The sequence below is a fragment of the Aedes albopictus genome, chromosome 2 (assembly GCF_035046485.1).
Source record: "Aedes albopictus strain Foshan chromosome 2, AalbF5, whole genome shotgun sequence".
In the NCBI taxonomy this organism is placed as follows: Eukaryota; Metazoa; Arthropoda; class Insecta; order Diptera; family Culicidae; genus Aedes; species Aedes albopictus.
The window spans coordinates 241,706,958-241,727,615 of record NC_085137.1 but is presented as its reverse complement, the minus strand read 5'-3'; the positions used below and the strand labels follow the sequence as shown (position 1 = coordinate 241,727,615).

The window sequence follows — 20,658 nt, the reverse complement described above, 5'->3', positions numbered from 1 at the left end:
CAAACGTTTCAGTTGACTTTTATACAACAAAAAAAAACATCATTCATAATACTCTACCTATTAACGCTTACCATAAAGCGTTCAAAAATCACTATTACTCCGCTGTGGACACTTGGCCTTGGTGTGACCTTCCTGCCTGCAGAACCCGCATTTCCGTGTTGCCTTCGGACGATCTCCTCCCCTCTGACCGGAACCCTTCGACTTCCCATCGTTGTTGGTTCGTCCCCAACCGGACGAGGATGGTCCACCCCTACCAAAACTATCCTGCGGTGGCGGAGGTGGAGGTCTACTCTGTCCGCCCCAATTACTCGAGGATGATCCTGACTGCGGTGCATTGTCCTCGTCGCCCCACTTGAAGAACCCACACTGTTTGCCTTGTTCCATTGGACAGGTAAAGAACGGTCGCCCCTTGTTGGGGCCGTCCTTCTTGACGGTGAGCGATTTTGCCGGCAGATTGCACCCGCATCGAACTTCTCCATCGTCCGCTCCTCCACTGGAGTTCCTGTTCCGACTCCACGAGTGTTCACTACTGGGCTGGTTGGGTCTCGTAGCAGTTGGTCGATTTTGCGAGGGGTTCGAAGAATTCCTACTGCTATTGTTACCGCCCCATCCGCTGCTCGAGCTATTCGTATTCGGACGACTTCCGGTAGAGATTGCTCCGCCACCACCGCCTCGAAAGTCATCGTCGTTGTCATTGTGGGAGCTCCATCCGTTACGGCTAGTATTGCTGGACCCGCTCCCGGTTCCTCGGCCACTGGACGGGTTGCTTGGGAATGTCGGACGGCTGGAGGGATTTGCTGGGCGAGTGGTGTTGCCTGTAGGTGCATTCCCTCTCCGCGGGATCGTTACATCCGCTCGAATTCCACTGGACCGGAACTGTCGCACAAGGCCTTCGTCAATTCCGAGAATTTCGCGGAACGTATTGTCACAGACAATGCAGGTTTTGTACGAATCGTTGCTCGTGTGGTTCAGCATTCCGTAGAATCGCATTTGTTTGAACTTGACGGTCATTTTCTTGTTAGATCCCCCACATCTCGGACATATCTCGTCGGTTCCGGAGGCTTCTTTGATGTTCTCGTCGAACCATACAGAGTTTCTACAATCAGGAAATCCGAGACACCCCAGGTAGTAACCGATGCCATCTTTCTTCTTTTTGAGAGCCATCATCTGTGAACATTTGGGACATTTGCATACTTCCTGTAACGGATTGTTACCGGCGGAAGTAAACTGATTAACAGGAGCGTCCCTCGGCGGCTCGTTCAAACGTTGTGATATGGCCTGGTCAAGGGCCCTCGCTTTTTCAGTAATCACCCGATAGGCTTCCTTGTATTTCTGAATTTGCTCGGCCAGAACAACCTTTGGATCTTTCCTGCCCTCGCATATCAGTTTTAGATCAGCTTCAAGCCCAGCTCGAAGTTCTGGTTGAGCAAGGGAAAGGTCCATCGCTTCGTAGCCTTCTACCAATCCCATACCCAACGTCCCTGGAACCAGATATCTACCTTCAGCTTCCCCAATGTAACCACGTTCCTTGATCGTGTTGATATGTTCCGCGTGGGTTGCATCAGTTCCGATGCCATGCTTTTCCATCAATGCAATCAAATCTGCTTCTGTTAGCATGTTCGGTGCCGTCGTCGATCCCTCGTGCAAGGACAGCTCCGTTGGTTCAAACGTATGACCCACCTGATAAGGATGGATTTCCTTCGAATTCCACCGATCGTACGGATACACTTCCAGATAGTTTCGTTCCAGGATGCACAACCCGGAAGCCGTGAACTCTTCCTCCGCCAAGATTGCATTGACAACGGTCTCCGACCCAACGGCATCCCTGCTGATGCAAGCCAGGAAGTGCCGAACCACGAGCTCGTAGATCTTCTTCTCGTTGCCCGTTAGGTTGGTCACGTACTTGGTCGGATGAATGGGGGGATGCGCCTGATCGGATTTCTTCCCGTTTCTGGGATTTGGTCCCCATTGAAGCACTTTCTGCGCAAACCCTCCCCATTCAGGATCGTCCAGCTGTTGCTCCACCAGCGGCGCCAGCTTCATATCATTTGTGAACATGTTGGTTTCGGTACGAGGATAACTTATGATACCTGCGAAATGCATTTCAGTCAGTTCCGACCCTAGTAACGAATCTGCCATCATTTACCTTGCGTGTAAAGTTTTTCCGCTATCGTCATCGTTTGTTTTGCATTGATTCTCAGCTTTCTCGAGCCCAATTTCTCCAGCTCAACCGTATCCAACGGCGTTGGGCGCCACTTGCTTTTAGGTTTGTTCGTGACGCTGACAATTTTCACCAGCGGTTCCGATTGGCACAACATCAAATATGCCTCGCAGCATTGCTTATCGAACAGGCGATTCCTAGCCCAGTTGAACTCCACGGTCAGCTCTTCGATGGTGTGATTCACTGAAATGAAATATCAGACAATTAAGCTTTTCTAGTGCATTAGTTCAGCATGCTAACTTTCTATGAAATTATAAAGAAGCTAAAAGAGGACAATTTTTAGACATTCATCCAAAATTTCAAAATATCCCAGGAAGTCAGCATACTTACATTTTATTTTCCAGAACTGCTGGGGAATAAACCTCTCGATCTCCTTGTACCGGTTAGCGACAAACCCCAGCGTCGGAATTTGACAACTCCCGTACGACACCAGATTGTTGACGATCTTCGCGGGGAACACATTTTGCAACCTAAGCGTCTGAAACCGAGTAAATGCTGCCCCGATTCGGAGATCCAACTCGCTGCGCACATTGACCGCCTCGCTCTGCAGCTCATCCGGCGCCGCCAGGTTCTCAACCGCCCTCTTGATCGAAGCGGCTGTTATTTCGGAAAATTTCGCCCTCAACACTTGGATCCCCGGTTTGATCGCCCGACAAACTTCGATGATCTCAAACCCAATGTTCTCCCCCTCTCGATCGCAATCGGTCCAGATGACCAACGTTTGACAGTGTCTAACTTCCCTCTCTAGAGTTTTTTTGATTTTATCCATGTTCTCGGTGCAGCTTTTTCGGACCGGGGCATCAAAAAGTTGCTCCGGATTGCAACTGTGCCAACCACGAAACGAAGGCAGAAACTCATGGTTTAGTAAGTGACCCGACACCGAGGTCATCACCATCTGCACCTGCTGGCCCCGGATACTGTAGTTGAACTCGTAGATCTTATTGTACGGAGAGTATCCTTCACGCTAGAAAACCACACAGACGTTATTCTATCTTCTAACTCAATGATACGCCTACAAACTCACCCGGTACGAGGATCCTCGCGAAAGCAAACCGGCAATGTTTTTGGCCGCATCGTTTTTCTCCGCTACGTTCAGGTACTTCATGACTGTGGCATTGCCGGCTTTGGTCGTTGAACAAAATTGTCTTACACCAACGACGAATAACGAACGTAACATGTATCAAACGAACCGGTAATCCTGTTTAGTTTAATTATACAACAAAAACGTAAAAAAATGTAGCAAAAATCCCAAAAATCATGGCAAAAGTTCAAACGATGTCGTGTGTTTACTTTTCGCGCCGATGTTGCTGTTTCGCAAACAACTGTCACTGACTAGCGACGGAAATTTTCGTGATTCACTTCCTTTGAAGACAGTGTTCCCAAAGTTCAACACTGAACCAATATTTTTTTTATATATATTAGGGTTCATTCAAATATTACGTAACGCAAAATGTGCTCATTTTAGACCCCCTCCCTCCCCCACGTAACAACTTTTATATGGAAGATTTTGAAATTTTGTATGAAGCGTTACATAGCGCTAGACCCCCTCCTACCCCCCATTGCGTTACGTAATATTTGAATGACCCTTATGCTTTTGGTCGAAATACGAAGTGACCGAACGTGCGAAAATTGATTTTTAACCTACTTAGAAATGTCGCAACTCAATTTAGATTAGTGCGCTCTCTAGCTTAATGATGCGCAACAGAAAAAATAGATTCAAATTTACTTCGCAGCTGCTGTTGAAATATTTGGGCCAGCCTAATATCTGTTGCGATGTTTATCATCTTTGCCCTGCGCCGACCCTGCCTAATGTATGTATGCTTGTTATTGTTTATACATTATTTGTTGTTATTTGTAAAATAAACCGACCGCCGCGACGTGCACACGCATCTTTGTGTTGCTCCGTGTTCTCCGCCGTACGCGATCCGAAACATTCGCCCGGTAGTTTGTTGTCGGTCCCCTGGGTAGCTTTGTGGACAGTGTTGGCCCTCAGTGACATTTCCAACAGCTGCAACTTCGCATGTGCTTCTAGCGACGACTTCGATTTGGTGGTGCGACGATATTTATTGTCTATCCGGTTGGAATCAAGACCGACATTCAATCAAAAATTGTCATTTTCTTGTTCCACAAGTGTCGCAACTGTTTCGCATCTAGTGCGCTGTGTTGCTGACAACAACGGGAAGGATGCGCACTACTTTTGACATGATTATAAAACGTCGCGAGTTGGGTCGCGTCGCGACTTGATTGTGCGAAGTCCGGTTTGGTGGCGGCCCGACAATAATAGAATGAGAACATCTGCAACAGATACCCAAGAGGTGGTTCCTCGGGTGATGTGGAGATCGACCCACTAAAAACTCATTCTCTCTCTTCCTTACCTTCGCGGTACGCCCGTTAGGGATGACTTCGAGAAAGGGGGGACCGTGTTGTTCACTCTCCCCTGGAGGCTCGGGTATTGGCTAGTACTTAGACCACAGACGAATTTATACAGACGTAAGAGTGCGGTACAAACCACTAAAAATTTTCGGTACCATGTTTTCTTCTTTTTCCTTATCCACAAGCTCACCGAGGGGGCTAGTTATTACCATTTTGCGGTTGTTTTTACGCATTGGTTTACCCCTCCCACAAGATTTTGACAGTTTTTCGCCGTCTTCGCCGGCTTTCGCCGCACAAAAACTTGTTTTGTTTTGTTTACGTATCCCACCCAAATCCATCGGCAAATTTGCGTCGTTTGCGTGGCTAGTGAAATTATTTGTAATTTAATGTTAATCCTATACGAATTATTCGATGTTTTCCATTGCGAGTGGTTAGCGCAGCAGCAAGAATGAAACCAGCTACGGCCAAGTTGCTGGATCTCAGAGCCGACGTTCTTCGCCAAGTCGTACACGAGCGACAAATGTTGGTGACACCGAATTTGTTTTGCATTGGTGGATCTGTACGATTCGCTAGATTCCGCCTGAGAACGAATCTTGGAAGAATATCTCGCAGTGTCCCTATCATGTTGTCAGTCGGTGGAATTGCTGAGATGATGCACGGGAGTTTCAGAGCACCGGATCTGGACGGGATGCAGCTGAAATTTGTCGCTGCCCAGGTAAGTAGCTATTTTAGCTCAAATCTACACCCACTTTTCATGCAATTTTTTGAAATTTTCGTTCGTTTTTTTTCTGAATTTGTGTAGCCGGAACCTTGTCCAGCTGCCGGAAGCACCAGTACAGTGGTGCAATAAAAAGGTGGTAAAGTTGCGTAGCTGGAGATGGACATCCTAGACGATGAGTGGAAGATTACCGAGCCGGAACGGCAGAACCGAAAATACAAGAGCTTGCTCCAGATTATAAAGAAGCGTGAGAAGGCCAGGAAGTGGACAGGATCCAGCTGTATCATATGTCGATGAACAGCAAAAACGAGGACAAGGAGTATGCGGTGGTGGAGGAAAGATTAATGCCATAGACTTAATAGTAATGCTCCCGAATGCAGAGCTGAATTGGGAAGACGAGCAGCTGGCCTCGACGATGTACAAACCAGGTATGTAGTTTTCGATTTTAGCAAACATTATTCCAGAAGTTAAGAAGAAGATAAGTTTTAAGAAGTTAAGAAGAAGATACAAAATGCACGGTTGTGTAGAAAATTACTTTCCTTCGAACTGAGCACATTCAAAAAACTGCTAAAGTATATCTAGTAGCGTGGTTCAAAAAATCGTTTTTGCTCCACACCGCTTATTCGATTCCTAGCCAGATTATATGCCTTCTCCCAAAATTTGAGCTCATTTGGTTGAAAATTGAGACTGCACAAGCCCTTCAAAGTTTGTATGGGAATTACTATGGGAAAACGATGTTTTTCATTCAATCGACCGTAGCATTTCCCCAAGTGCCCTAGTGGATTGGTCGACCCTTGGTAATCCTAGGCTACTCTATCAGCTACAACTTTGTCGAAGACCGCATTGAAATCGGAAGCCTCATTAATTAGTTACCGATTTTTGTCCAGAATCGAAATCTTTACTCATGATGGTTAAACTATTCGGTGGGCATCACTGCATTTTGCAGTGAAACATAGTAGCCATGATTTCCAGTGTGCTATCTTTGGCGCCATATGCAGCAATGTTGCCTGCTGGGAAGCTGGAGGATCACTGTTAAAGTTTGCCCAGTTGGATACAAATGGATAACTAATTAATCAGACGTCTGATTTGAATGCGGTCTTCGGCAAAGTTGTAGCTGATAGAGTAGCCTAGGATTATCAAGGGTCGACTAACCCACTAGGGTACTTGGGGAAATGCTACGGTCGATTGAATGAAAAACATCGTTTTCCCATAGTAATTCCCATACAAACTTTGAAGGGCTTGTGCAGTCTCAATTTTCAACCAAATGAGCTCAAATTTTGGGAGAAGGCATACAATCTGGTTAGGAATCGAATAAGCGGTGTGGAGCAAAAACGATTTTTTGAACCACGCTAATATCTAGGCAGAGGATTTCGAGCATAATTTTTCAAATCGACATATCTAACTTTTTCACTGATCTGAGTAAATTCCTGGTCAATGTTGACGACCATTTCACTAAAATAGTTTTTTTTTTATAAAAAGACTTTTCATAAGTTTTTTTGTGCTTAACATCACCAGGGATATAGCACGCACTAGGTAAGAAATAAAACCTACTCATTCCATATCATATTCACAATGAATTTTGACAAAAATACACATACACCGGGTTGATTAGAGATACGTCATGCCAGATACGTCGCTTTTGTATGGTGCCAGTTTGGTGTATCTGTTACTTTTGATTTTGGTTAGCGACGTCGTTTGGTTTTCTCATATATCAAAACGGTGTATCTATCAGTAAAGTTGTAAACATCAAAATAGTTAGATACGTCGTTTCGAAAAATATGCTTAGTTAAACAAATTAAGCAATAAATCATCAAACAGTGATGTGGATTCTTGAATTTGCTTTATGAATCATGCATGCAGCAGTAAACCCGGATTTGTTTACATTCTCGAGTTACGTCGGATTGAAAAGTTATGCTTGATTTATTCCATTAATTTTCACCACGTTCTCCGAAATTGCATGGTGATGCGAGAGGTTTCTTTAACACGGATCACATGTGACAATAATTTTATATCATAGGTCGAAGAAAACTTAACTTGGTCAAATTAGGTTTACCACATGCCATAAAAGTTCAGGTTTTTGGGCGCAGTGGCTTAATTTCCCCAACAGCGGGGAGGAAAAAAACGTTCACGAAATCCGATATTCAAGCCATCGATAGAGTTATACTGATCACGCTGCTGCGTAGTAGGTACATCGGACATTTGTCGAAGTCATTGAGGTATGTACCTGAACAATATAATTGGTGCGAATATTACAAACTGAGGAGGTATTAAGCCCAGTCAGCCTGAATGGGTAAAGTAGATTGGTTAGTGTGTGGGAATGCCATTGAAGGTTTGCATTATCCGAGGCTTCCGAAATCCAACAGGGCGCGTCCCCGGATTGCGGATAGGGAGAAAAAGGAGATTTCTCGCATTTGTACTGCAATCAGCCAATGTGATATTATCACCCATGGTGTTGTAGTGTAATAAATGATCTCATTCTAATAGGATAGCCATATAGCAAAGCTTTTAGGTACATAGGAAAATGTAAATTTTACATGATGAAATGTTACATTTACATAGTATGTATGACAAACCCCCCTAGTAGGGGTACTACAAGACCACGCGGCCACTGAAACGATGGTGCAAAATAGAATCATGGTGTTACACGCTATATAGATTCCTAAGAAAGGGTTTTATCATGCTGTGGTGCTAACAGCGCCAAGTACTACATATTGTGGTTCTGAAAAACGGTTCGGATAATGATGATTTCGAGGCAATGCGAAACTTTAATATAAAGTTATTATCTCGACCATGATGAAATTTAATAAACTTTTCATATTGTAACCTTGTAGCTCAGGGATTAGGGGATCAACAGGGTCGTCTATAGAGGATGACTTGGAACTTTCATGTCTCTACTGTTCTAAAGGCAGTCTATCAACAGTAACATTGAACATTTGAAACACATATGAACACCATATAAAATCTGAGACCGATCAACAACATTCACAAACCTTCTATATAAATATGCTAACTGGAATTAGACCAGATCATCAGACCAGCGAGGGATGGAAACTCCTTTTGAGTTCGGAACCATTCAAAAAGGGTCAAAAATGGTAAAATCGCTAGAACCAGGGCTATGTCCTTAATAAAGTGGCTACTTTGAGGCTAGTTACAATTTACATAATTTATTTGGTGACGCCACACTTAAGGGATCGCAATGGCGACCGATCGTAGTTACGCTTGATCGGGGAGATCGCAATGGCCGTTGGTTCGGTAAACCTCACTTGTAGAAGAGGGGGAGGGGGGGGGGGGGGGGGGGGTCACGGTGTTCGTCTACCGAGACCGCCACGAAGCACAGTGGTGCGTTGCTGAACAAAAGCCAGCCAAACCCTCTTACCCAAAACCCTCAAAAACATGAAAATCATGAAATCTATCCAGGGGGGACGACACTAGTTTTTAAGCCGACTTTTTTAATAATATTCGCAAAAATGTCAAGCTAACCTAATTAATTTGTTTTGCCCAACTTATTCCTGGACATCCCTATTTATCCGCTTTTATCCTCATAAAACCTGAAAAAGCCAAAAAAAAGTCGCTCGGTTGTCAAAATCTTTTTTCGACTTTTTCATTCCTTTTTTTTTTTTGTTTGTTTATGTTTTTTCTACCAGCGAAATTGTATAATTTTGATAATTTTTCCTCGAAGCATATTTAATACCAGCGGGAATGACCGCTGCCGTCGTCGTCGGTTCTGTCGTGTTTTGGGGCCTTTCCGGTGAGTGAGGTGAAAAAATCGATTATCTATCTGATTGATTTGATAAAGTGAAAACTAACGTGAATTTCTTGACTTCCAGGTAGCTCAAGTTTACGGCAGAGGCGAAGTCAGATCACCGGATAGCACAACTTCGGGACCTGCTTCCTAAATACGCTGTTCCAGGCCTTGGCGACTTGTCTACAGTTCATCACTCGGCTGCAGTTACACAACACCAAGGACAAGAGAACGTTTTCAATGGATCGCATCCGACGTAGCGCCGCGATCCATATTCTCCGGGATCAGTTATCTGGGCCCTAAACGGAGGAGGTAACTAAACCGAAGATGATCGGCTGTCTGTCGGATGGCCTGGAGGAAGAGGAACTTAGGGTCATGATGCCAGGCCGTCCAGTGCCAGCGCGACGTATCCACGAACTTGAAACGCTACGTCCGTTTCGTCTAGTCTGAAGCGCACACTCCGGATTCACCGCTCTCAACTTGCACGGGAACGGAGGATTCAATGGCGGGCCTGGAGGGGTCACTAATGGACTGCGCCGGAACACCGTCATCGATCATTCCCAAGCTCTTCGAGCGACCGAGCAAGCCGAAACTGGACAAGCGATCACCTGGGTGGTGCCGATCTCTGTGGGTGTGCCCCGGGAGGGTATAGATCTGGACAGACCGGAAGCAGATCCAGGCTTTCCATCCATTCCGAACCGTCAACTTTGCTGAAACAAATCCGTGGTCAGATGCGACAAGTTCAAAACTTGTGTGACGCTGCCGCTTCCGGAAGTTAAGATTGTTAGGTACTCTATTTACTTGTCTGAAATAAAGGCTACTATAATCCAAAGTATGAACTACTGAGGGGTCGTCATTATACCACGAGGAATAAATTCTGACCTTTTCTCTCCTTATAAAGTGAACAAGCGTAGGCTTCAGTTTTCCAGCATTCATTCCAAATGTCCAGCCTTTGCGCCTGCCTGCCAAGTGTTGCTCGTTTGATTATCGACCTTGTACACAGCAACTATGAACTTCTGGAACAATTCTAGACATTTTTGCTTAAAGAGACCAGTTTAGAAGAATGATTTCTTGCATCCCCATGCAAATTGAGAGGACGTGATGTACCTTATGAAAACATAAGTGGACATCTAAAGCCTCGGCGTCTGGATCTGTTCAATAGAAAGTAACTAAAAAATTACAATTTACTACTATACTGCCCCCACTCGCATAATTGTCCCATATGCATAGGAATTGCAGCAAAGATGGGACTGTTATGCGAGTGGGGGCAGTATACTAAGCAGATGAATACGCAATAGCGGCGTCACCAAGCGACTTCAGAGGACTTGGTATACCATTAATACTCAGGCTTATTCTGCGCGGCGTGTGAGGTGAGACGGACGGTTTCGTCTCACGTGACGTGAGACGACTAATGCAAATCAAATGGGGCGAGTTGACTTTTGTCACCTCATTCGACTCGTCTCACCTCACACGCCGCGCAGAATAAGCCTGACTGCAAGATCTGTTCAATAGGGAAAATATCTACGAAGAGAATAATTCTCTCTCAATTATTGATCTATTTCAAAACGAGATGTACTGTGCATCACCACACAACTTCAGCAGAGGACTTGGTGAACCTTCTATTCGGCAAGATCTGTTCGATAGGAAGTATTACTGCAAATTGTGCGTCACCACACAACTTCAGAGGACTTGGTGAACCTTTTATTCGGCGAGATCTGTTCAATAGGGAGAAAACCTACAAAGAAAATTGATCTATTTCAAAGCCAGATGTATTGTGCGTCACCACACAACTTCAGAGGACTTGGTGAACCTTTTATTCGGAAAGATCTGTTCGATAGGAAGTATTACTGGAAATTGTGCGTCACCAAGCGACTTCAGAGGACTTGGTGAACCTTCTATTCGGCAAGATCTGTTCAATAGGGAGAATAACTACAAAGAAAATTGAACTATTTCAAAGCCAGATGTACTGTGCGTCACCACACAACTTCAGAGGACTTGGTGAACCTTCTGTTCGGCAAGATCTGTTCGATAGGAAGTATTACTGCAAATTGTGCGTCACCACACAACTTCAGAGGACTTGGTGAACCTTTTATTCGGCAAGATCTGTTCGATAGGAAGTATTACTGGAAATTGTGCGTCACCAAGCGACTTCTGAGGACTTGGTGAACCTTCTATTCAGAAAAATCTGTTCAATAGGAAGAATATCTACTAATAGGGAGAATATCTACGAAGAGAATTGATCTATTTCAAAGCCAGATGTATTGTGCGTCACCACACAACTTCAGAGGACTTGGTGAACCTTCTGTTCGGCAAGATCTGTTCGATAGGAAGTATTACTGCAAATTGTGCGTCACCACACAACTTCAGAGGACTTGGTGAACCCTTTATTCGGCAAGATCGGTTCGATAGGAAGTATTACTGGAAATTGTGCGTCACCAAGCGACTTCTGAGGACTTGGTGAACCTTCTATTCGGCAAGATCTGTTCAATAGGGAGATAACCTACAAAGAAAATTGATCTATTTCTAAGCCAGATGTATTGTGCGTCACCACACAACTTCAGAGGACTTGGTGAACCTTTTATTCGGAAAGATTTGTTCGATAGGAAGTATTACTGGAAATTGTGCGTCACCAAGCGACTTCTGAGGACTTGGTGAACCTTCTATTCGGCAAGATCTGTTCAATAGGGAGAATAACTACAAAGAAAATTGAACTATTTCAAAGCCAGATGTACTGTGCGTCACCACACAACTTCAGAGGACTTGGTGAACCTTCTGTTCGGCAAGATCTGTTCAATAGGGAGAATAACTACAAAGAAAATTGAACTATTTCAAAGCCAGATGTACTGTGCGTCACCACACAACTTCAGAGGACTTGGTGAACCTTCTATTCGGCAAGATCTGTTCAATAGGGAGAATAACTACAAAGAAAATTGAACTATTTCAAAGCCAGATGTACTGTGCGTCACCACACAACTTCAGAGGACTTGGTGAACCTTCTGTTCGGCAAGATCTGTTCGATAGGAAGTATTACTGGAAATTGTGCGTCACCAAGCGATTTCAGAGGACTTGGTGAACCTTCTATTCGACAAGATCTGCTTAATAGGGAGAATAACTACAAAGAGAATTGATCTATTTCTTAACCAGATGTATTGTGCGTTACCTATATTACAAATTCAGAGAACTTGGTGAACCGAAATAGAACACGAGTCCTTATGGATATTTAAAGCCACCAGAAGTGAACTGTTTAAAGTTGCATCACCATGCAATTTTAGAGGACGTGGTGAAAATAGGACACGAGTCCTTATGGACATCTAAAACCTCCAGAAGTGGACAGTTTCAAAAGTGAAATTCGCTTGGGTACATTCGAATGTTTTACAGTTTCCGGCGAAACCGCTCGCTGAACACCTCACCTACACCCAAACCACCCCCCCCTCCCAACAAAACCATTTTTATTTATTAAACAATTGAACAAAATTAACATATAGGAACGGACCCGCTTCTGGAAGCAATGCCATGCGTGATGGTGCGAGCTGTGGTGTTGATCCTTGCTGTGCTTGTCGTGCTGCTCTTGGACGAACTGGGTAAGAGGGATAGAAGGTTCGATTTAGGATCTTTGATTTGGAAATTTAGGTGTAACGGTAAAAAATGAGTTTCTGAAGAAGTTCTCACAATCAGGCTTATTCTGCGCGACGTGTGAGGCCGCTTCGTTTTGACTGAGGATGATTTCTGCATATGGGAACGTCCATAAATTACGTCACGCAAAAATTGGGCATTTTCATCCCCCCTCCCCCCTATGTCACACTTTTTGAGACCTTTGAAATTTCTGTACAAGTCGTCACACTTTGCTGAACCCCCTCCCTCCTCAAAGCGTGACGTAATTTATGAACGTTCCCTCTCTCGATCTTGTCTGAGAACGGCATGCGTCCAATGAATGATGCAGTGTTATGTTACTCACCTATGATGGGATCGTTTCTTGAAGATTTTCGGCCGTCCACGTCATCATCCTTGTAGCAGTAGCGATCCTCCTCGGCAGCCTTTTGTTCCGGTTTTGACCAATCCTTGCCAGATTCATCATCGCATCGGAAATCTACAACAAAAAAACAACAGTTTGAATAACTTTATTATTTCTCACGACTATAAAGCAACCATCGTACCTCCATGTCTGCCACCTCAGACGCTGCCGAGTCGGATTCATCGTCGTCGTCGTTGTCGGTCAGTTCGTACGCGTCATCCTCTTTGCCCTCGGTATCGTCTTTGGGTTCGCCTTCGCCGTATCGGCCTTATCGGCCGCTTCCGTGATATACTTCAGCGCTTTTACCGTGTCCTTGGGAACCTCCTTCCCGTGCAGATACATCACACCCAAATCGGACTGTCCAACGGGATTGCGCTGTGTCATTGTCCGCTTTGATGCTGTCGCTCCTCTCCAGGTAGATCTTTCCCAGGAAATTTATGGAAACGGCTTTTGCTGCATTGGCCGAATGACTAAAGCAATGCAATGCTTTCTGATGGTCCATCGGGATTCTCATCCAAAAGCCTTATCCGATGGACGGCTACTCCGCCGGAAAACTTCCCTTGATTGGTTAATGGTCGCCTTCGTTGCCACCTTCTTGTAGAAATCCAGCGCCGTTTCGCAACTAATCGGTACCCCAACTCTGGGCCAGGCCGGTACTCGAGCGCTTTCTGAGCCTACGAGTTGTTCCCCAAAGCTGCTATCATGTAGTAGACCAGCGCCTTGGCATGGCTCTCGTTGAACCCGATGCCCGTGGCGTACATAAATCCAAGACCCATCTGCGCCTCAGGGTACCCCTCTTCGACTAGCTCCAGGATCGTCTGCTTGGCCGCCTCCGTGTCCATGTGTACCGGATTGAGGACCATCATTGCCCTGTTATTTATTCCAAGCTCTTCAAACTGCTCCGGGCTCAGCAATATTTCCACGTCAACATCTTCCGGTGACATCCAACTGATCTCCTCGATCTCACTCAGGATCATCCGCCTCTGCAGCTCGTTCAGCATCTCCGACTCTACTTATCCTGTGACGAATCCGCGCATTCCACAATCCCATTCTGAAACAAGTCTGAAATAAAACTTTTTATGTATTCGTTCAAAAAAAAAAAGTTTATCATGGCGTAAAACAGTTCAATTTACAAACCTTTTTTAGATTATTTCATGAAGATTTCACTTTTCGTCGAACAAAAGTTTTGTTTATTATTTAAAAAAAAACGAGAAAACCAAGCATAATTTTTCAATACGGCGTATCTACCAAAAGTAGACAATACCAATAATTATTTTTGTTTTTACATTTTTGCCATATTGAACGGCATTTAACGTGTCGTACGTGTCAACTAAAATATTTTAGTCACATTGTTATACTAGTTAATCAAACAATCTACGTGAACTACATTTATCTGATTAAAACAATTGGAGTTGAATGTTGAAAATATGATTAAATGCGTTAAGCCCTTCTGAATTGCTGCCGTATACTTCAAAAATATAAAAGCTTTTTTCAGCAAAATATCCGCTAAAAAGATGCACCACCATGACGCAACCTTTCAAATTTTTCATATCGAGGGATAAGCCTCTGCAAGTTGAATATTCCAACAAAACCAACACTAAACAAAAATAACCAGATAAAATCGATGAAAAGAATCATGACTTAGCCAGTGTCGCCCCCTCTGAATCTATCGCAAGTTTTCGCAAAATAAATCATACACCAATCGAAAGCACTGGTCTTAGGCTTACAAAATCGGTGCACGAATCCAATTGATCCCCTGCCCAAATGCTCTTACACACTATATTTAATCCTAGTAGGATGTTGGAGTCCATATAACCCAGACAGCCTCGCTGAACGTATCGTCTCTTTTCTAATAACTAATAAGCCAGGAGGGCTCACCGAAATAATTACAGAGTTTCAAAAGTTGTTACAAAAGTTGTATTTTGCTGTCAGGACTGTTGGCCCGAGGGCCTTGCTGGGTCAGTTGCCCTGACTGGGTGTCCGTGGCGGAGGGGTTTTCTTCTTCCTCATATCCGACCGGGTTGGTCGCAGGGGTGCGGTGGTTGGGTGGCTGGGTGGCTTGGGGTGGGGCTTACTACTCGGGTCCCGGGGAGTTCGGAAGGGCCGAGGTGCCCTAAAAATATTTTTAAATAATTCCTGACAATCTCTAAAAATTCTCAGAAATTCCCAGTCCTCTGGGATGTTTTAATTGGGAAAATAAAAGAAAATATTCTAAATAAATTATAGAGATCAGTAGCATTACGGACTATTTTTAAATAATTCCTGAAAATCCCTAAATATTTTCAGAAATTCCCAGTACTTTGGAATGCTTCTTAGAAACTATACAAAATATTCTAAATCATTTACAGAGATCAGTAGTATTTATCTTCTTGGATATATTCTAGCAACTATAGGAAATACTCTGAATCATTTACAGAGATCAGTAGGATTACGGAATATTATTAAATAATTCCCAACTAACATTTTCAGCGCTATAAGCTTCAGTCATTTGCTTTCTGTTGTGTAACCATCGAGTAAAAGCAGTCAACGCTGAATGAAAGGAAAGCTAGTCAAATATAAATCGTAAGCTAATACACGACTGCAAAACAAGCATCATACAGCTACCAAACTCGGTTTTCAGAAATCCATTGCTTGTCACTGGGGCTGCCTTTACTCCACCGTATTCCAACTCCGGGAGATTTCCCGGAAGATGTGAAAACTTGAACACATCGAATAGGAGTCCCCATTAACAAAACAGCTGCTACTATACACGGAGAGACGAAACTACCCAAAAGTGAGTTCTTTCCACCCAACTTCGGGGTTGCGTGCGTCAAGCCAATTTTGAGTTGATGGAATCGATGTTTTTGTTGGGTTGTTCCCGCTTGCTTCCATGTGAAAAAAATACCTAATTTTAAGTTTTTTCCACTCAACTGAAATTTTGACTAGGTTGTATTCACTCAAATTTGAGTACTGTGCTAGAAACTCAATTTTGGCTTGACGCACGGAACTGCAAAAGTTGGGCTGTTTCTCTCTTCACTCTCTGACAACAACAGAAAGAGCGCATGAAAAGGGAGATGAAAAAGAACTCAAAATTGAGTTTAAAAGTACCTAATTTTGAGTTTTTCAGTTTCTCCGTGTACAGTACATTTCATTATACTGACAAATCCCCAAACCAGCAGCGCTTTAAAGGCCGTTATGCGATTTCATTACGGCTAGAAGCTGTAATAAAGAAACTGTTGGTTTACCAACACGGCTTGTCGGATATCCCTAAAGCTACTCAGAAATTCCGAGTCTTCTGGGATGTATTCTAGCAACTAAAGGAAATATTCTAAATCGTTTACAGAGATCAGTAGAATTACGGAATATTATTAAACAATTCCTGAGAATCCCTAGAGCTACTCAGAAATTCCCAGTCTTCTGGGATGTATTCTAGCAACTATAGAAAAAATTCTAAATCGTTAACAAAGATCATTAGCATTACGGGATTTTTTAATAATTCCTGACAATCTCTGAAGATTTTTAGAAATTCCCAGTACTTTGGGAAGGCATATTAGAAACTATACAACATATGCTACATTATTTACAGATATCAGTAGCATTACGAAATATTTTTAAATAATTCCTGAGAATCCCTAAAGTTTCTTAGAAATTCCCAGTCTTCTGGGATGTATTCTAGAAACTATAGGAAATATTCTAAATCATTCACAGAGATCAGTACGATTACGGAATATTTTTAAATAATTCCTGGCAATCTCTGAAGATTCTCAGAAATTTCCAGTACTTTGGAATGCATCTTAGAAACTATACAAAATATTCTAAATCATTTACAGAGATCAGTAGCATCACGGAATATTTTTAAATAATTCCTGAGAATCCCTGGCGCTTCTCAGAAATTCCCAGTCTTCTGGGATGTATTGTGGAAATTATATGAAATACTCAAAATCAATTACAGAGATCAGTAGCATTACGAAATATATTTAAATAATTCCTGAGAATCCCTAAAGCAGAAATTCCCATTCTTCTGAGATGTATTCTAGAAACTATAGGAAGTATTCTAAATCAATTATCCACTTATCCGCGAGCGGTAATGGCGGCGGCGGGCATTACCAACCGGTTGGGATTTTGACGTTTCTTGGGGGAAAATCAAAACAGTTTCATTCTGCTCCTCACCCCTTCACCCATCGATCGGTGGCGCCAACCGATTGCGATCCCCAAGAAACGTCAAAATGCGAACCGGTTAGTTTTGCCCGCCGCCGCCATTACCGCTCGCGGATAAGTGGATAGATATTAGTAGCATTACGGAATAATTCCTGACAATCTCTGAAGATTCTTAGAAATTCCCAGTCTTCTGGGATGTATTCTAGCAACTATACGCAATATTTCACATCATTTACAGAGATCAGTAGCATTACCAAATATATTTATTTAAATAATTCATGACAATCTCTGCAGATTCTCAGAAATTCCCAGTACTTTGGAATGCATCTTAGAAACTATACAAAATATTCTAAATCATTTACAGAGATCACTAGCATTACGAAATATATTTAAATAATTCCTGAGAATCCCTAAAGCTTCTCTGAAATTCCCATTCTTCTGGGATGTATTCCAGAAACTATAGGAAGTATTCTAAATCGTTTACAGAGATCAGTAGCATTATGGAATATTTTTAAATAATTTTTGACAATCTCTGAAGATTCTTAGAAATTCCCAGTCTTCTTTGATGTATTCTAGAAACTGTAGGAAATATTCTAAATCATTTACAGCGATCAGTAGGATTACGGAATATTTTTAAATAATTCCTGACAATCTCTGAAGCTTCTCAGAAATTCCCAGTACTTTGGGAAGGCATATTAGAAACTATACAAAATATTCTACATCATTTACAGAGATCAGTAGGATTACGGAATATTTTTAAATAATTCCTGAGAATCCCTAAAGCTACTTAGAAATTCCCAGTCTTCTGGGATGTATTCTAGAAACTATAGGAAATATTCTAAATCTTTTACAGAGATGCGTAGGATTACGGAATATTTTTAAATAATTCCTGACAATCTCTGAAGTTTCTCAGAAATTCCCAGTACTTTAGGAAGGCATATTAGAAACTGTACAAAATATTCTAAATCATTTACAGAGATCAGTAGGATTATAGAATATTTTTGAATAATTCCTGAGAATCCCCAAAGCTTCTCAGAAATTCCCAGTCTTCTGGGATGTATTCCAGAAACTATAGGAAATATTCTAAATCATTTACACGGATAAGTAGCATTACGGAATATTTTTAAATAATTCCTGAGAATTCCCAAAGCTTCTCAAAAATTTCCAGTTTTCTGGGATGTTCTAAAAACTATAGGAAATATTCTAAACATTTACAGAGATCACTAGCATTATGGAATATGTTCAAAAAATTCCGGAGAATCCCTAAATATCCGCAGAAATTCCCAGTACTTGGGAATGCATTTTAGAAACTATACAAAATATTCTAATCATTTACAGAGACCAGTAGGATTACAGAATATTTTTAAATAATTCCTGAGAATCCCCAAAGCTCCTTAGAAATTCCCAGGCTTCTGGGATGTATTCTAGAAACTATAGGAAGTATTTTAAATCGTTTACAGAGATCAGTAGCATTACGGAATATTTGTAAATAATTCTTGACAATCTCTGAAGATTCTTAAAAATTCCCAGTGTTCTGGGATGTATTCTAGAAACTATAGAAAATATTCTAAATGATTTACAGAGATTAGTAGGATTACGGAATATTTTCAAATACTGCCTGAGAATTCCTAAAGCTTCTCAGATATTTCTTGTCCTCTGGGATGTATTGTAGAAGTTATAGAAAATATTCAATATCATTTACAGATATCAGTAGCATTACGGAATATTTTTAAATAATTCCTGAGAATCCCTAAAGATTTTCAGAAATTCCCAGTCTTCTTAGACGTATTGCGGAAATTATAGAAAATACTCTAAATCATTAACAGAGGTTAGTAGCATTACGCAATATGTTTCCTGTATAATTCCTGAGAATCCCTAAGGATTCTCAGAAATTTCTAGTTTTCTGGGATGTATTGTGGAAACTATACAAAATATTCCAAATCATTTACAGATCAGTACCATAACGAAATATATTTAAATAATTCCTGACCATCCCTTAAGATTCTCAGAAATTCCCTCTCAAAAAAGGACTAGTTTTCCTCTAGTTTATCACAAAGTTTTCACTTATAGAAGACGTCATGTTTATACGTTAATTAATTTTTAAACCCGTTCTAGGTACTTCCGTCGACCATCGTTTGCCAGCAGCCCTATCTGGAGGATCCTTGCCGATTCGATGTCAATGCCTTGTGATAGTAAATACATATATCTAAATAAAAATACTTAGGTGGGTGGGGGCGTTTCTGTGGTCTCTATAATCCATCCGAAAAGTCTCCAGGATTCTGAACAAGACAACCTATACATCTAAGGGTTCTACAATAGTGATCTGAATTTGTTGCTAAGAAGTGTCACCATGTTCTCTCAGAATGCGACGCAGAACGCTTGAAACTTATGGAGTTACTCCAGTGGTCCTTGAAACAGTCTTCCACTACATTTTTATTTGACTCAGAAGGTTCACCACTTCCTCCCAAATAGCATGTTGATGCAAGACATCATGCTCCACTCAAAGAAGCTTTGTTCAAGCTAGGTTCACCAAGTCCTCCTAAAATGCATGGTGATGCAAGGCATCATGCTCCACTCAAAGAAGCTTTGTTCAAGCTAGGTTCACCAAGTCCTCCTAAAATGCATGGTGATGCAAATCATCATGCTCCACTCAAAGACGCTTTGTTCAAGCTAGGTTCACCAAGTCCTCCTAAAATGCATGGTGATGCAAGATATGCTCTACTTGAAGAAGCTTTGTTCAAGCTAGGTTCAACAAGTCCACCTAAAATGCATGGTGATGCAAGACATCATGCTCTACTTAAAGAAGCTTTGTTCAAGCTAGGTTCAACAAGTCCTCCTAAAATGCATGGTGATGCAAATCATCATGCTCCACTCAAAGACGCTTTGTTCAAGCTAGGTTCACCAAGTCCTCCTAAAATGCATGGTGATGCAAGATATGCTCTACTTGAAGAAGCTTTGTTCAAGCTAGGTTCAACAAGTCCTCCTAAAATGCATGGTGATGCAAATCATCATGCTCCACTCAAAGACGCTTTATTCAAGCTAGGTTCACCAAGTCCTCCTAAAATGCATGGTGATGCAAATCATCATGCTCCACTCAAAGAAGCTTTGTTCAAGCTAGGTTCACCAAGTCCTCCTAAAATGCATGGTGATGCAAGATATCATGCTCTACTTGAAGAAGCTTTGTTCAAGCTAGGTTCAACAAGTCCTCCTAAAATGCATGGTGATGCAAATCATTATGCTCCACTCAAAGAAGCTTTGTTCAAGCTAGGTTCAACAAGTCCACCTAAAATGCATGGTGATGCAAGACATCATGCTCTACTTAAAGAAGCTTTGTTCAAGCTAGGTTCAACAAGTCCTCCTAAAATGCATGGTGATGCAAATCATCATGCTCCACTCAAAGACGCTTTGTTCAAGCTAGGTTCACCAAGTCCTCCTAAAATGCATGGTGATGCAAG

At 42.3% G+C, this 20,658-nt stretch overlaps 1 protein-coding gene and 2 long non-coding RNA genes across 4 annotated transcripts; 2 read left to right on the top strand and 1 right to left on the bottom strand.

The window, feature by feature from the left end:
• LOC115258071 (DNA topoisomerase 3-alpha) lies at positions 1-3,538 on the bottom strand. The gene is made up of 4 exons (XM_029858081.2): positions 3,246-3,538; positions 2,552-3,185; positions 2,147-2,404; positions 1-2,090 (listed from the first exon to the last, which is right to left on the bottom strand). The coding sequence occupies exons 1-4, from the start codon at positions 3,396-3,398 to the stop codon at positions 82-84; spliced, it is 3,054 nt and encodes a 1,017-aa protein (XP_029713941.2). The 5' UTR covers positions 3,399-3,538; the 3' UTR covers positions 1-81.
• A 744-nt stretch (positions 3,539-4,282) lies between these two features.
• Positions 4,283-19,442, top strand: LOC134287065 (uncharacterized). Its single transcript, XR_009996990.1, has 3 exons — positions 4,283-5,309; positions 5,397-5,740; positions 19,319-19,442. It is a non-coding gene; the product is annotated as an uncharacterized LOC134287065 (long non-coding RNA).
• Positions 8,680-9,893, top strand: LOC109406724 (uncharacterized). Of its 2 annotated transcripts, none has more exons than XR_009996988.1 (2): positions 8,680-9,060; positions 9,140-9,893. It is a non-coding gene; the product is annotated as an uncharacterized LOC109406724 (long non-coding RNA). The 2 variants fall into 2 exon arrangements; XR_009996989.1 differs by having other exon boundaries at positions 8,680-9,069.
• Positions 19,443-20,658: the final 1,216 nt, after the last annotated feature.